This window comes from Silurus meridionalis, chromosome 8 (genome assembly GCF_014805685.1).
Source record: "Silurus meridionalis isolate SWU-2019-XX chromosome 8, ASM1480568v1, whole genome shotgun sequence".
NCBI lineage: Eukaryota > Metazoa > Chordata > Actinopteri > Siluriformes > Siluridae > Silurus > Silurus meridionalis.
In genome coordinates, this window is record NC_060891.1 from 12,378,813 (window position 1) to 12,395,250 (window position 16,438).

At 38.0% G+C, this 16,438-nt stretch overlaps 1 protein-coding gene across 7 annotated transcripts in view; it reads right to left on the reverse strand.

Annotated features, from left to right (window-relative positions):
• Positions 1-4,121: 4,121 nt before the first annotated feature.
• The window catches only part of dnmt3ab (DNA (cytosine-5-)-methyltransferase 3 alpha b), a 51,136-nt gene continuing 38,819 nt past the window's right edge, over positions 4,122-16,438 (reverse strand). For 6 of the 7 annotated variants that reach the window (XM_046854992.1, XM_046854994.1, XM_046854995.1 and 3 more), the window contains 14 exons: positions 16,220-16,376; positions 15,636-15,782; positions 15,359-15,403; positions 14,458-14,537; positions 12,963-13,075; positions 12,075-12,258; positions 10,296-10,380; positions 9,415-9,548; positions 9,189-9,279; positions 8,823-8,971; positions 7,635-7,720; positions 7,374-7,443; positions 7,158-7,276; positions 4,122-5,410 (listed from right to left, as the gene is read on the reverse strand). In XM_046854992.1, the coding sequence (XP_046710948.1) occupies positions 5,269-5,410; positions 7,158-7,276; positions 7,374-7,443; positions 7,635-7,720; positions 8,823-8,971; positions 9,189-9,279; positions 9,415-9,548; positions 10,296-10,380; positions 12,075-12,258; positions 12,963-13,075; positions 14,458-14,537; positions 15,359-15,403; positions 15,636-15,782; positions 16,220-16,376 (1,602 nt within the window). In that variant the 3' untranslated portion in view covers positions 4,122-5,268. The remainder of the gene's footprint in view (positions 5,411-7,157; positions 7,277-7,373; positions 7,444-7,634; positions 7,721-8,822; positions 8,972-9,188; positions 9,280-9,414; positions 9,549-10,295; positions 10,381-12,074; positions 12,259-12,962; positions 13,076-14,457; positions 14,538-15,358; positions 15,404-15,635; positions 15,783-16,219; positions 16,377-16,438) is intronic. The other variant, XM_046854993.1, reaches the window with a different exon arrangement.

Genomic DNA, 16,438 nt, shown 5'->3' on the forward strand with positions numbered 1-16,438 from the left:
GAACCTTGTGGCCACCAATCGTCATCCTTGCCTCAGCCTTGTTGGTTGGCGGTTTCAAAATACTTAGTGCTTTTGAAATAGTTTTTGTAGAGCGAATTCTTTGATTTGTGCACTCTGTGTGCTAGATGCCTTCTTCTTGTGAATCTTGTCAAACACTCACGTTAAAAACTGGAGCCAAACATGTCTCTGCAACATTTGCAGCATGTGGAAAATTCGTGTAAAGTTGAGTTTCCTTCCAAACCATTTCTCCAAAAATATAAGCTCTTGGACGGTCTGAGGTTTTGAAAGGCGACCAGTTAAATATCTTAAACTGTTTTGTATAACGAATGCTGGCAATCCATCAATAATTAAAATTAAGATTATGGAAACCGGATTGTGCTTTAGAGCTTCCTGAGTGTTCCCTTTACTTGGAGGAGAAAAAAAGGTGAGAAATAACAGAAGCTGCTGTTTGCACAAAAAAACAATACATTTATTCAAGTGTTCTCCAGCACAAGTACATAAGGAGTCTTTTTTTTTTCTTAGTTCTGGGCACAAAACAGAAGAGAGAGGGAGTAGAGGTGGAGAATGACTGCTACATCTGCTGTATGAACTGATCCTGAAATGAGCGAAGGCTTGAAAACAGTTATGACACATGAGTTATGATTAATTTAACAGTGTCACTCTGGGAAAAGATATACAATGCTCTCCAGAATCATTGGCACTGGTTATGAAAATGAGCAGAATGTGAACATATTAAAAAAATGTGCAAGAATTTGAGCTTAAACATATTGTATAGAAACAGAAAACGAATGTACTGTAAGTAGTGCAATTTTGTTCTGCAAAAACGCCAGGTTGAAAACGACGATCAGCAGAGTAACAGCAAGGTTAGAGACACTTGGAGATCTGGGATATTTCTCCATGCAGAATATAAAAAGGGTGGTTTCCTTTTGTTAAAATAGCTATCTTTAGAAACCTTCAGGCAGAAGCAATCTGGATTTGCATTGAAATATCATGATGATGATACTTATGAAGGACCTTTACCTTTTTTTTTTTTTTTTTTTTTACCTTGTACACACTTTGATAGTATTCCCCAAAAATAAGTTCTTTCCTCATCTGATCATAGCACACAAACTCCATAACTTCTTTTTTTGCAATGCTTCCACCACAGATATCATTTAACCTTCGACTTTGAAACTAATTAAAAGTATCAATGTTACTCTAAATGGATCTTTGTGGTCTTTTTTACTCCTTTATCCTCCTCCACCTTTTGCTGTTTGTGTTCTGTATTTGTATGCTCATGCTGTAGGGCCAAATCTTAACAAATGTCTGTTTGAGTTGTAATCCAGTTGTAAACTACTTATATATTTTTTTATATAAAACTATAGGCTATTTGTCAGCTTTAACAATCGTTTGTGTCTCCCAGCAAAACAAGACTTAATTAGGAAACAGCACAGTTTTAAGGGGCCGAGAGGTTTTAAATATTTTGTTTGTATTTATTAGCAGACTTTTAGTGGCTGTCAATAATTGTGGCACAGCATTTTTCATATGACATTTAATTATATGTATATATATATATATATATATATATATATATATATATATATATATATATATAAAAAGTTCCAATGAGAATTTTGTTGTTAGAACAAAGATAAATATACATTTTATTCAAGTGGAAAAAGCATTAAGTGTAATGTTTATCTTGTCTTTTTCGCTCATATTTAAAAAGGTGCCAATAACTCTGGAGGACACTGAGTGTGTGTGTATATATATATATATATATATATAGTGATCAGGCATAACATTATGACCACCTGGCTAGTATTGTTTTAATCCCTCATTTGCTGCCAAAACAGTTCTGACCTGTTGAGCATCAACAGCATTAACTTTTTTCAGCAATTTCAGCTACAAAAGCTCATCTGTTGGTCTGGACCACACGGACCAGCCTTCACTCCCCACATGCATCAATGAGCCATGACCACCCATGACCCTGTCGCTGGTTCACCACTGTTCCTTCCTTGGACCACTTTTGATAGACACTGAACACTGCAGACCGGGAACAAACCACAAGATCTGCAGTTTTGGAGAGGCTCTGACCCCGTTGTCTAGCCTTCACAAATTGGCCCTTGTCAAACGCACTAAAATCCCACTTGCCTACTATATCCCACCCACTAATGCAGAGATAATCAGTGTTATTATTATAATAATATTTTGATGTCATAATGTTATGCCTTATATACAGTATATACAGTGTGTGTATGTATATATATATATATATATATATATATATATATATATATATATATATATATATATATGTATATATATACACTAAAAAAAAAAAAAAAAAAAAAACAGATGGAGGGCTGGATATATGCCACGGAATGTAGGACTTAAAAACAATGTTGCCTGGATAATAAGCACGTACAAGTTAACAGCAAGATCGATTGAATACAATTCTTTTCTTACTTCCCAATATGAGTACATGATTTTCCCACAGATAAGCACCAACTACAGCAAGATCTATTCTAAAACAATATAAGAATCTTTTCATCAACATTATTTCGTTTCAAGTACAAAGTTAAAATGCCTTTGTTAATATATTTATATGAGAGTAAAATAATAGTGCTTTTCCAATACTAAAACAAAACATACAAACAGTCATTGTTGAGACAGATTTGTCCAAATAATACGTGTTTTTCGATTTGATAAAATGTTTAGCACCTTAGGAAACACCTACAATCCCGCTTTTAGTATTTAAAAAAGAATTAAATGCAAGTTAAAGAGAGTTTTTTGTTGTTGTTGTATGTAGGGCTGTGCAGGAAAGACGAAAGTGTCCATCTACTGTTCAAATCATTCTTTTGCCTCCCCTGTTCCCTATGCATGACAAACAAATATGAACTGCCAAAAGTCCTCCCGCCCCACTGCTCCGTAGCTTATGTCAATTTTTCAAAGTTCAGCGCCCCTCTCTTTCCGACCGAGACTCGATTCCATGATATATATTAGCACAGAATTAGATTTGTACATCTCATAGGTAAAAAAAAAAAAAAAAAGAAAAATACAGCAACAAACGTATTCTATGTACAAAATGTACAAAAATATGGGCATTCAATATTATTTAGAACATGTGTAAGGAGTAATTTATGAAAAGAAAAAAAAAAAAGAGTAAGGCATGTGTGCAGTATAATGCCTTAAATAAAAATTTGAAACAACCTCTAATTTCTTTCCTAAGCATGTTTATGGCAGTTGGCTGATTTCCAAATATAGACTAAGTAAAATAATTTAAAATGCACACAGATCTTTTTCTAAAACTAAAACAATTTCACAAATTCTTAAAACGTAATGGTAATATAGGGCTGTGTAATGCAATGTAATACAGGTTCAGCGCTGACTGATAGATCAGTATAAGTTTACATTTGCATGCGCAGTCTTGGTTTTGACTGACATAAACCTGGCCGCCGCAGTATTCCCAGTGACAGGCTCTGAATTCACTGCGACCCCGACCAGGACAAAGCGGTTGGATTAGCAGTAAAAACTAAACATCACTACTGACGACACCAGACAAGCATCAGTTAAACATAAGAGGGTAAAAAAAAAAAAAAAGACTGGCTATCTAGAGAACATAATGTACTGTACGGCTCGTTTACGCACTACACTGAGAGCAGGCGGTAACTTTCCTCACATGGATTATGACTGAATGTCACTGTAGCGGATGAGGACGTAGAAAAGGTGTGGCTTTCTTTCTCTCTTTTCCCCCTATTTAGCCTATTCACCAGAGCGACTACAGATTTCCACCTGATCCTACTCACCCATTCTTTCACATCTATTGGCACAGCCCTACTGTACAGAAATAAAATGAACTACGTCATATATATAATGCTAAGAGCATTTCACATCATCAAACATAACAAATAAAAATAATAATAATAATAATAATTAAAAAAAAGATTCACAAGGAGAGTCAAGAAGAAATATTCAGGGGAAAAAAAAATAATATCAACGCAAATCAAAAGAAGATTTTACATATACAAAAGTGCTTGATATAGTTGGTAACACAGCACAAAAACAATTAGCTATAAAAAGGTAGAAGAACATTGTGAAGCCGCACCTTATATATAATTTATTCTTTTTTTTTTTCTTTCAAAAGTGTTGCACCTGACTGAGGATAGCCTGCGAGAGGCACTGTGGAGAGGGGTTTAGCAGGCTAGGAGCAAAAACCCACCACCGCCCTCCCTGCGACTGCCGCGCATGCTAAAAGTTGTACAGTAATGATTCCGGCCTGTGTGATGCTAGGAGAGAGAAAAGAACCATAGCTCGACACAGCCTTCTATCTCAAGGTATAGAAGAGAGAGAAAAAAAAAAACATCATGGCCTCATGTGGCAGGCCAGCAGGTTTTGTGTGTGCACAGACGCAGGAGACCTCAGTGACTGCAAGGCTGAGGTTTTACACAGAGCACCAGTAAGGTATTGTTAAAAAAAACAAACAAACAAAAACAAGGCTGTTAGAGATATAAAATGAGATGTGGCAGACCTGGCTTGACGAATCCTTGTTTAGACTCACTTTCGGAATATTTTTTTTGCTTTTTTTTTTTTTTTTAAACCCTGGCTAATGGTCTGAAGGTGACCACATCTAGTCTGAAGTAGTAGCACCACATGAGTTGCAATGTTTTTTCACCACCTTGAAGCACCATATTGTCACCTATTACAGTAGTACCTTTTATTACCATTGTGTATAGAAACCGTAAACAAAGAGGTATTTGTGACGTGGTGTTTGGATTGGTTAAGACAGAACTCCCCTGACATGGAAGAGAAAGACACCATTCTTGTGTGTGTTTGTGTGTGTGTGTGTGTGTGTGTGTGTGTAATTTTTTAGTTTTTGCTCTCGCCCAAGGCTCAGTTGCTCAGAGGAAAGGAAAAGGCGAGCGTTTTTAAGCAGCCGTTCGACCTGCAGCCCGACCTCACCCGGTTGATGAAAAGTCACTCGGACTTTCTGTAACACGGTGAAATGAATTTGTTTTTCTCCATCATTTGCTCCCATGTTTTGTTTCTCAATGCCTTAATAGGAGGCCTCACCTCAAGTATAGCTTGCACACAAAAATAATTATCAATTCTGAATAACACTGCTAAAAAAATTAAAATGAATTGACCAAAAATTATAATAATTAAATAGAATAAAAAAAAAAAAAAAAAAAAAAAAAAGTGAAATACCTACTTTGATGTTTATGTTGTAAATAATATACAAGGCTCTTGTAATTTCATACACCAGTTTGGGTTTCTCGACTCTGACTTTCACACACAGGCGAAATACTCTTTGAGTGGTGCAAACAGGTGGCGGATGACCGGGACACTCCATGAGCGGCCGAGCAGCCTCTGCCTCGCCAACCGACTCATGTTGGACACGTCTGTGTAGTGGACGGGAAAGCCGAATAACCTGAGGGAAAACAAGGAGAAAAGACAGAGAACAACCAGAATGAAGCTTCAGCTCTTCGTGTTAAACAGGAAGTGCGGTACAGTATCACGCTAAAAGTGGCGAAAGAAAGCTGTGTTGAACTTCATATTGATCTGATTCAGTAATATTTTTACATCTTTAATCATGCAAGTACAGTATATGTTTTCCTTGAGTCATTTCATATACTGGAGGATGGCAGTCTATTAAATGCTGACAGGTTATTTTCATTTTTATACCACTGCTTGACTGAATTCTCAAATTTGTTGGTTCAAAGTTTTAAAATATCAGTTTATAACAGCTTGAACAACAATTTATAGCAGTTTGCTTGTTCTAATGTTTATAGAAGCAGTTCATTCACAGGGTAACAACTTTCCCATTTTCCCAGCAAGGAAGTCTTCAGGAAAGAGAAGTTTGTGCTCGGTAAAATGGCTATATATATATATATATATATATATATATATATATATATATATATATATATATATATACGATTTGGTCGTAAGTAGAGTAGCATATATGTACAGCACTGTGAAATGATGTTATAAAAATCTTTAAGTAGTATTTTATCATAACTTTCTTTCATTATTGTTATACTGTATATATATCATCATTTTCTTTGTTCATTTTATGCCATTTGTATCATCTCTACAACATTTTGTTTCTTACTGTCGTGTGCCACGGCTAGCGATTGTGGTCTTAAAGTCGAATGGTCGTAAGTTGCATAGGTCGTAAGTCGACGACTAGCTGTATTACTTTTTTCTCCACTACATTTCAGAAAAAAACATGCGGTTTCTTCACTACTTCGGGTTAAGACGATCATGAGGATGATCGGAAGATGAGTGAGTTTAAATCTCAGCGCACCACGTCGACACTGTTGGGCCCTCAATCCTCAAGTGCTCAATTGTAAAAGTAAAATAGATTCTGTTCTGAATAAAAGCGTCTGCGGAATGCCATATGTAAATGTAAATCATAATAAAAGCACTTACATTTAGTTCTCAGGTTGGTACTTTTTATTTTTGATACCCGAGTACAATTTAAAAAGCAAGAAATTTTGCTAAAGTAGAAAATTGTAAGGGGTACTTTCACTGGAGTAATCTAAAGCAAAATACAGGAATCCCCACTTATAGCGGTGTTTAATAAAAAATGCTTTTTTATTTCATTGTTTAAGCCCTAAATCATCCTCCCACACACTTTAATACAGTTCTGTAGTAGCCTATGCTTAGTTTCTCTGCTTGTTCATTGGTTGAAGAATCATATGGCTTTTTTAAAGCTGCGTTAAAGATACATCACCGCATTCTTTACTTTTATTGGCTAAATCTGGTGACGTATGTCTTTAACTCCGCCTTTTTTTTTACGTCAGAACACACTTCAACCAATAAGCAAGCAGAAAACCTTCTGTACTGTAATGCTACTCATTTCTTATGGTATGTACATTGCCAAATAAGGAAGTGCTTACTGTACTGTTGCATTCTTCGTTTCTTTTTTTTAACCTTTTATTAGTTCTTCGTTCCTTTTAGTTGTTTTAGTTCTATCTAGAGACCGGGGAAATCAGCGAAACAAATTAGTTATGTGGCGAATGCAATTCCGCGATAAACCCGGGGGCGCGAGATTCAAATCACGGTAAACATGCTACATCGATACTACAGTGTGCGAGATGTATGTTTTCCATATTGCCTCACTGTCTGTGTTTTTAAACAGTCATGCTCAAAGGAATTGAGTCATACTGTACCTCTCCATCTCAGTGCACCACAGCATGTCCTCTCTGTCATTCATGTAAACAGGTAAGTGCTGATCTTTGCCCTGCTTTATGGAATTCGCCCGAGTGGTGATGGTCCTCACTTTATCAAACTAGAAAGGAAAATGAATTTTACAGTTTTGTTAAATAGTAATAATTTGGTATTTGCCTGTGTCAATTATCTGTAAAAGGCAGTTTTTCTTATTTTACCTTTGCAGTCCTGCCATGTTCAAGACAGCCTTGCAGGTCCAGTTTGTCAGAGCACATGGCAGTCAGAGGTCTAGGTTGAGAGAAGAAAAAAAACTCAAATGAAAGCGGGAAAGAGAAATATTGAGGTAGAGGGAAACAACTGGAGCAATGTATTTCATTGTAAAGAGAACTTGTGAAGAATGGTGAGGCAGCATGTAGGATGTACCGAGGGAAGGTTTATAACATAAGCACTGTTGCTTCCCTCACCATTCTTGAACCAACCTGTTCATGCCCGGAAGGTTTCCCCAGAAGTAGCGGGCACGATGGGCAGCAGACACTTCCTTTGCATCTATCATCACTGGGTTGCACTGTTCAGGTGAGATAACAGGCTCTTTTAAAGATATAGTGAGTGCCTTTATACATGTATTTATTTTAGGTTTTAGGCCAAATCTGTAAAATCATACTATATTCTTTAATTACTATATTTCATGGATGTTTGTGTAAAATGATAAGATGCTAAACCTGGGTAAATAATGTTTATCAACCAAATGCAAATGCCTATATACATATAGTAGATAGTATGTAGATTTAGTAATTAAAGCACATATTTTACACAGAATTCTTTGTTTTTGGTTGTGTATGCTTTTATTATTAGTGGAATTCGATTCAATTTCTTTCAGTACATATATTTACTTATTGCATAATAGTTGAGTTTCTATACACAATTTGTCTTATATATATATATATATATATATATATATATATATATATATATATATATATTTGTATGTATATACACACACTATATGGACAAATACAATGTCAAATGTTATTCATAATCTTAGTCATTTGTTAAATATAAACAGATTTACATACATGTAAAGATTTACACTAAATGGGTTAAAGTTTGTGGACACCTGGCTATAAGATTTGTACATGCTTTTTCAATATCCCAAGCCACATTTAGTCATCATTTGCTATTATAAAAGCCTCAACTCTTCTGGCAAGTAGTTCCACTTGATTTTGGAGGGTGCTTGAGAAGATTTGTGCTGATTCAGCCACAAGGTTGTTAGTCAGGTACTGATGTAGAATGAGCAGACCTGGGCTGTAGTCAGCTTTCCAATTGTTCAAGAGAGCTCAATGGCAGGGCACTTAAGATCTTCCACTCCAAACCAAGCATTACATATTAAACAGAATATGATATGACACACTTATCCAGTGGGCCTGAGTTGTAAACTGTTAGTAAAACTGGTCAAATTGACACACAGTGTTGTATGTTGGGAACAGAACAATAAGGACAGTTAGGACAGAGTTGATCTGTTAGTGTACCACTTGGTGGCAGTAAGAACAAATCATACAGCTTGGCCATCACAGAACTGTTCCTAAACATTCAAATACGAACGAAATAGAAATTGCTGAATACTTTTTATATTTGTGTGTGACATGTCGCAAGTATAAGAAAACACACACCTCTAAAAAGCGAGAGATGTCCCTCTTGTCACTGACACCCATAGCCACTACGTTCTCAAAAAGCCAGAAGAAAGGCCTGTCGTCTCCTTCCTTAGGACGAGCTTCATGTAAAAGTCGGTAAAACTCGAAGAACAGCCTCCCCGTGCCCTCTAGTTTGTGTGTGTGTGTGTGTGTGTGTGTGTGTGTGTGTGGCGATAAGAAAAAGAGGGACAAAAAAAAAAAGGGAAAGAAATATTTAGAGGCAAATATGTGCTTTAAACAGCAAATAATCATCCAAATGAAACATATGAGCTAACATATTTAAAAAAAGATATTAATAAAATAATAAATACTAATTTTAGATTTTTGCATGCAGTATGATTTTACCGTAGAGACCTTTCCGTGCTGGATTAACTATAGACAGCTCGTTACAGGGGCTTCCTCCGATGACGAGATCAAAAGGTCCCCACTCTTGTATCTATGACAAAACAGAATAAGACAAACAGGAGGCCAATTAGAGGTATTTTAAACAAAAACATCTTCCGGTGTAGCAAAAAGTGCCTTCTAAATGATCGGTCCTTTCAGAAGCAACTCTCCAGCTTGGTTAACTCACGTGCTTGCGTGTGACGTTCCTCACGTCCCCAACATACATGATGCGCCCGATCCCTACACTGATGGAGTCCTCACATATCTCAGAGGCCACGTAGCGATCCACCTGAATGCCTAGCTCTTTAAGCACCAGCAGCCCTGCACGCATAAACATATAAACACCAAGCAAAGAAATTTTGTTCATACACTATATGAACAAAAGTATTGGGACACCTGATTTTTCCAGCTATATGTGCTTCTTTTTTCCAAAATGTTAGCACAAAGTTAGAGGCACACAATTGTATATGACGCCTTCGTATGCAGCTGTATTCAATTTTCCATTGAACTAGAAGACTCACAGCATGACACTGCCCCTGTGCACAAAGCCAGCTCTAAGAAGATGTGCTGAACATGTGCTGAAGTGGAAGATCTTGACTGTCCTGCTATAGAGCTCTCACCTCAATCTTATTAAACACTTAGGGATGAATGTGAACGCTGACTGCACCCCAGGCCTCCTCACCTCAGCTACATCAGTATCTGACTTTACTGACACCCTTGTGTCTGAATGAGCTCCTCGAGCACACTCCAAAATCTAGTCTTGCCAGAGGTTATATTCCATTATTAGTGGAATGGGATGTTCAATAAGCACATACGAATCTTATGGTCAGGTGTCCGAAAGCTTTTGTTCATACAGTGTAGCTCACCATATGCACTGAAATTTGCATATATTCACCAAATACACTTTGATTGTGTATAACAGTGTAATTAAGATGCAGTCTTGTCAATAACACTTTGGTCATTATTTAGCATTGTACAGACACTATAATAAAAATTATGACTGTAATGTGATCGGCACAAGTTCCTTCTGGGAGCACAACAACGACAAGGTGTGGATTCTCATTTCACCTGTAGCAATTCCATCGAAGAGTGATAACACACGAATAGGCTTTCTCTTCTCTGCCAGAACAGAAGGGTAGAGCTTTGGAGGTTCCTAAGAGTAAAAGTATATGAGAGAAAAGGGAGGGAGCAAAAGTGAGAAAAAGAGAGAGACTGCGTCATCTGGAGATTTTTCGTCTGCTTCATCCAGTATGCATTTTTGCACCGTCCATAACTCGTGTTATTACTGCACTACTGTATATTCCACCCACGTTTATTCTGTATATACTGTATCATACAAAACATTCATCATATATGTACATAATGGAAGGTCGGGGTTCAAGCACCAGGTACACCAAGCCACCACACTTGGGCCCTTGAGCAAGGCCCTTAACCCTTTGTGCTCCAGGGGCTGGCTGACCCTACACTTGTCTCTACACAATCTTGCAAAGTTATGCTGTATATACCATATCTTATTACCTACTGCACGTTCTGTACATGAATCGCTCTCACACCTGTACATATGGACCCATACCCTTATTTGAGATAATGCTATTTATTGTAAATAGGACACTTATGCACTTCTGGTTAGATGCTATTGACCATATACCTGCAAAGAACACGGTTTTAGAGCAAAAGTTTCAAACATACAGGCTAAGGTGCTGATAAAAAGGTCTAATCTGGTCCAACAAATTAATTTAGATGGCGGGTTCTAAATGAAAATCCTCTTTCGACTGAGTGGAAAGATTGAAGAAAAAAAAAAAAAAAAAAAACATTTCTCTGTTTCTCCTCTAGAGGGCAAACTAGAACAATAAACTTGATTTCATTAGCAGGTGAAAATGTTACATTGTTTCTTCTGCACCAGTCAGGGTGAATAGTTATGCAATCACAACCTCTCTTTTCTTTATATGTAAATCATTTTGCAGTCTATATTGCTTCCTCCAAAACGTATGGGTTACTTAAAATTGCCATCGATTTGGAATTAAATGTTTAGCAAGCATGCATGTATAGAATAACAATTCCAATGGGGTTAACACCCATACCACCGGTCTATTTATGGTAAAACTTTAAAAGATTTTCTTTGTTTTCTCTCTACCTAGTAGGAATTTCAAATGTAACTTTTGCATAAATATTGATGGATAGAGCACATTAAAATAAAACCGTTGCTAGATTTTTTTTGTCTGCCCAATCAACACTGCTGTACACTGAGGTACACTCTTTGCTTTCCGCTGTACTCACATATAAATGATCAGAGCATTTTAAAACTGCTTAATGAGACAATAACCGATACTAACTGCTTTATAAAGCTCGTCAAAGACTGTCACTTCATGCTTTTTCCAGCTTCTAAAATGTGTTAACCGATCTCCATTTATTGCTGTCAATATGTGACCACTGCCCAGCACCTCACCTTATTACAGAAAGTAAGAAAACCTTTTTTTCCCCCATTAAATCACTTCAGTAACTGAGGCCCATTATTTGTTATTGGACAACTGGCCAGAGCACTTCCCTGACCAGAAATAATTCAAGATAATATAAATAATCACATCAGTCCTTAACCTGTCTACCCTACACCACTGCAGCACAGGTGGACCATCAAACAGTCCATAAAGAAATCTTTACTTAACTTAGTGGACCTCGAGTCCTCACATACTATTATTAGTAGAAAAGGCTGGTCTGGCATTGTTATGGACTGACTATTCTTACACATTGTACTAAACTAATAGCTCTTCGGCTTTCTTTCAGCTCACTTATAAGCAAAAGATATATGATGGAAACCCTCTTTTAAATATTTATCAAGGTACCACTTACAAAGTCCTGGTCGTGGTTGTTGGCAAAGAAGTGTTGCAGACGATTGGGCCAGTCAGATCGTCGTTCTAGCAGACCGAACTGATGCTTCTGTCCGCACATGTAGCAGTTCCAAGGGTCCTCCTTTATTGCAGCTTGTGCTGCACCTGGCCCAACTAGAAGATCCACACACTCTACACAGAAACACCTGCAAACAGATATCCAAGATTACCATTCATATTAATATTAACTCTTCTCTATCATTAGTATCAGTGATACACTGATTGCAATGCTGATATCGGTATGGGTCCGGTAGCATCCTTAATTACTCTTAATCAACGATGGCGTGCATTGTCCACTACTGTATGCTGGTGTGCGGCAAAAGACATAGAACGACTGCAATCTGTCTGTATAGCATCAGTCTGAAATCAATGCAAAAGCAGAAAATCGGCATCCTCGTAAAATAAAATTAACCCCAACAATTTTTTTTCAAGTCTCACTCATTTACTCGTTGCCCTCAATAAAGAGCACCAGGATGGCGTACGTGAGCATCATACGCGAGCTTCAGCAAATTCGTGGTCAGAAATTGTGTTCACACAAGCGCGAGTGTGGTGTTGTGCACTTCCTTTCCTCTTCATTCACCAACATTTTCACTTTGCCCTTTTTTTCATTAGCAAGCTCGCTGTTCTGTGCGCTCAGGCTGTCGGTCCTCGGGCTCTCGATTAAATATACTAAGTAGGTTAGTCATTTCGGTATCAGTTTCCCCAATCAGTACTGATGAGTCCCAGAAAGCATGTCCCCGTATTCAGTCTGAAAAAAGATTCATTTCGATGCGTCCCTGTATTCATTTCACTGTGAAAAAGACTAAAGATGGTGCATTAGTATTAACTGAAGAGTCTGTGGCAGCTGTACCTGCAGCAGTTATTGTTTCCACACATGAGCACTTCCCTCCCTCCACAGCAGATTGTGCAGTAAGACTGATAGCCGTCATCGTCATACTGGTATGCGCACTCCAAGAAGCAGTTCTGTAACGCAACGGCATTTGAAAAGCTGTTATAGCATAGTGATTGTTTATTTCATTGACTAGAAGACTGTTGATGTAATTTAAATAGAATAGTCATATCTACACTTACTGAGCCTTTATTGGGAAAACCTCTATGCTTACTCATTCATGCAACTTTCTAATCAACCAGCCATGCAAATATGAGCCAGCAGCTTCAGTTATTGTTCACATCAACTTTCACAATGGGAAATTTTCTTTTTGCTTGGTGACGTATGGATTGGTATGATAACTATATTCTGTATATATCTTCACGTCTTTACTCAACGAGTTGTTATAAAGAAAAATGATGAGAAAGGTCACAGAAAGTGTACAGGAATTCACATAACTACTCTGTACAATTGTAGTGGGCAGAAAATCGTCTCAGAATGCACAACTGTTTAAATGTTGAGGAGGAGGATGAGCTACAACTGCCAACACCACATCAAGTTCCACTCCAGTCAGCCAAGATCAGAGAGGTGAGACCTCAATGGACACAGAGTCACCAAACCTGGACTGGAAAATGTAGCCTGGTCTAATGAATCTGGGTTTCTGCTGAGGCACACAGATGGTAGGGTCAGAATTTGGCACCGATAGCATGAATCCATTAACCAAGAGTACAGTCCAGGCTGATGGGGGTGGTGTGATGATGCGGAGAATGTTTGCTTGGCACACTTAATGAAAACCAATACCAATTAATCATCGCTTTAAGGCCAATGTCTCTTTCAAGGTCAAAGTTTACTATTGGTTTGTTTTTTTTAATGGCTATTCAAAGCATGATACTGCACTATATTCACAAAGCAAAAGCCATCTCAAACTAGATTCATGAACATCCCAAATAGTGTTCTTCAGTGGCCTTTCCCAGTCACTGCATCTGAACTTCTTGGTGTTCACAGCATGAGAAAGTGCCCCTGAAAAATCATCTCAACATGAAGCAGGATCCTGCAAAATCCATGCCAACAAGAACTGAAGCTGTTTACCTGCATAGTATTAGTATATGCTTCTTAAAAAATTAATTATTGAATATATCAGATTGATTCTTATATCTGATATAATTCACTTATACTCTACTACTCCTTGTCGCCGGGGTGGTAAACTCGATCACCTCTCGTACTCTGCATGTATTCCTAGGTACACTATATACTCATTCATTCGCTTTTATTTGTCCTGTTCATATTTTTTCCCATTATGCCATAGTTACTACTCTTGAAAAAAGGTCGGCATGTTAGTGAGTTTACAGGGCATTTTCAATGTAAAAATTTGAAAATGGAAAGACCATTACAACAGAGAAGAAAACATCCAGTTTAGTACCATTTTTTTATGGCTGGTAGCTGAGGACCAGGCTGAAAACAAAGAGTTAGCTTCTACCTTACAGCTTTGGCACATTCCTCCACAGAAGAGTGGGTGCCCAAGGGAAACGTTCAGGGTTCCACAAGAGATGCAAATATCTGTGAGAACATGAAGACAAAGTAAGGTCCGGTGTAGTTGCAGTGTCTTAGGCTGATTTATACTTCTGATTAATGCATGTTTGCATCTTTTCATCTTAAGGGAGATGCTAGTGCGCAGTCCTCCTGCAGATTAACTACGTGTTTGAGTCTCTTTAATGCTGTGTGACGACTGAATCTTCTTTATGATTAAAACCACTAAACAACGAGTATAAACAAACACAAGCTTCACACATGGTTATATGATCAAATTCCCATATAATAGATCTGGTTACAGAAAACCATAACACTGTGTTACTAGAAATATATTATATAATGTGTAGGTCTTTGTAATGGCTTCTTTATAATGTCTGGTTTGATTCTACCTGCTCTTTCTTTTAACGCACTCCCACACAGATTCGTTCTAAAACTAAAAATTGTGAATTGAGACACTAGTTTAACTGCAGTGCAACAATACAAAGCCACTCATCCTGCTAAACAGACACAGCACATCAATAATGCTTACAAAGAAAACAAGCTTGGTTTATTATAAAGAGCATACAGTTTATTGTCCCCTCGTGCTATCTTCTATTTATTATTCCTACAGTAAAACACAGGACTCACGCTGGTTTGGCCCTGCTGCACTGTCTAATTGAGTAAAATCTGGTGTGGATCACGGGACAGCGCCTCCTAGAAAACACGCTCGCGTTACGTTTAGGCTTGTATCCCTCGTCCTGTGAGAGGCTCTGTGCAAAATGTCCTGATTGAATGCAGAAGTACAAATCAGCCCTTGGAGTTCATGGGAAATTCTTTAAATGTCAGCAGACTCTGTTGTGAATAAATACCTTCAATATTCCTGCACTTCTGGCGCACTTCGTACACAAGCCTCTCTGAAAAGAAAAAAAAAAAAGCAGAGAACTGGTAATTACGACTATCTGATTCCCTGTGTGACGTTTACAGTCTAATGTTTGCCTTGGAGAGCTTAGCAATTGAGGTTGATAATCCTGATTAGAGGCGTGTGCTGATGTGAGAGGTTGGGTGTGTGTATGTGTGTGTGTTTGTGTATATATGAACTCAATGAACTCCTTGGCCCTGTGTGACTCAGTGAGAGTGATTGCTCACCTCGGGTTCTTTCGTCGATGATGTCTTTCACCTTGGGTTTCTCTGTGCTTGTGCTTTTGCGAGGCCTTTTGGCGGGTGGGGGTGCGTACGCGGCTTCGGGCTCCACCCAGGTTTCGGGGTACACTTCCTTATATGTGTTACGCTCCTCTGTAAAAGGCAGTGTCAAGAAATCAGACCAATGGAAACAGACTGATGAATAACATGCTGAACAACAAAATGCCGGTATGTCAATAAGCCTGTCAGTGAGTATTCGGTTTTTAACCCAGAGAACTTGACTCCAACCTCCCAGAGTGTACATGAACTTTCTAGGTGAACCCTTTGATTTGAATATAGTTGGAACAAAAAAAAAAACACCGTTAGATCAGTGATCAGGATTTTTAAGAATTCACAAAAAAATCATTACCCACATCAGATGTGGAGCAACACGTCTGTCAAAAAAAATTACATACACATACAAGGCTGAGTAACAAACATACAACAAATTCCCAGCACTTCAAGGAATGTGTCTTCACTTGTACAGGAATGTCCTTTAAAAGCATATCCCCCCATAATCCCTTTCAAAAGAGCATGGCAGTAGCATTTACCTTCTGGAGGCTCTAGGCCCTTGGGGCCAGTGGGCTGGAATCCTTTCATGGCCCATTCAATCATCTGCTTGTTCTGCATGTCCACCGATTTCGAAGTATCGGTGTCGTCACTCTCAGGACCGGAAAGGAACACTTTTCCTGCTCTACTGCTGGCTACCTGAAAATAGCATTTTATCAAGCAGGTAAGCTGAGTAGATTTCACTGTAACCCTAGATCCAG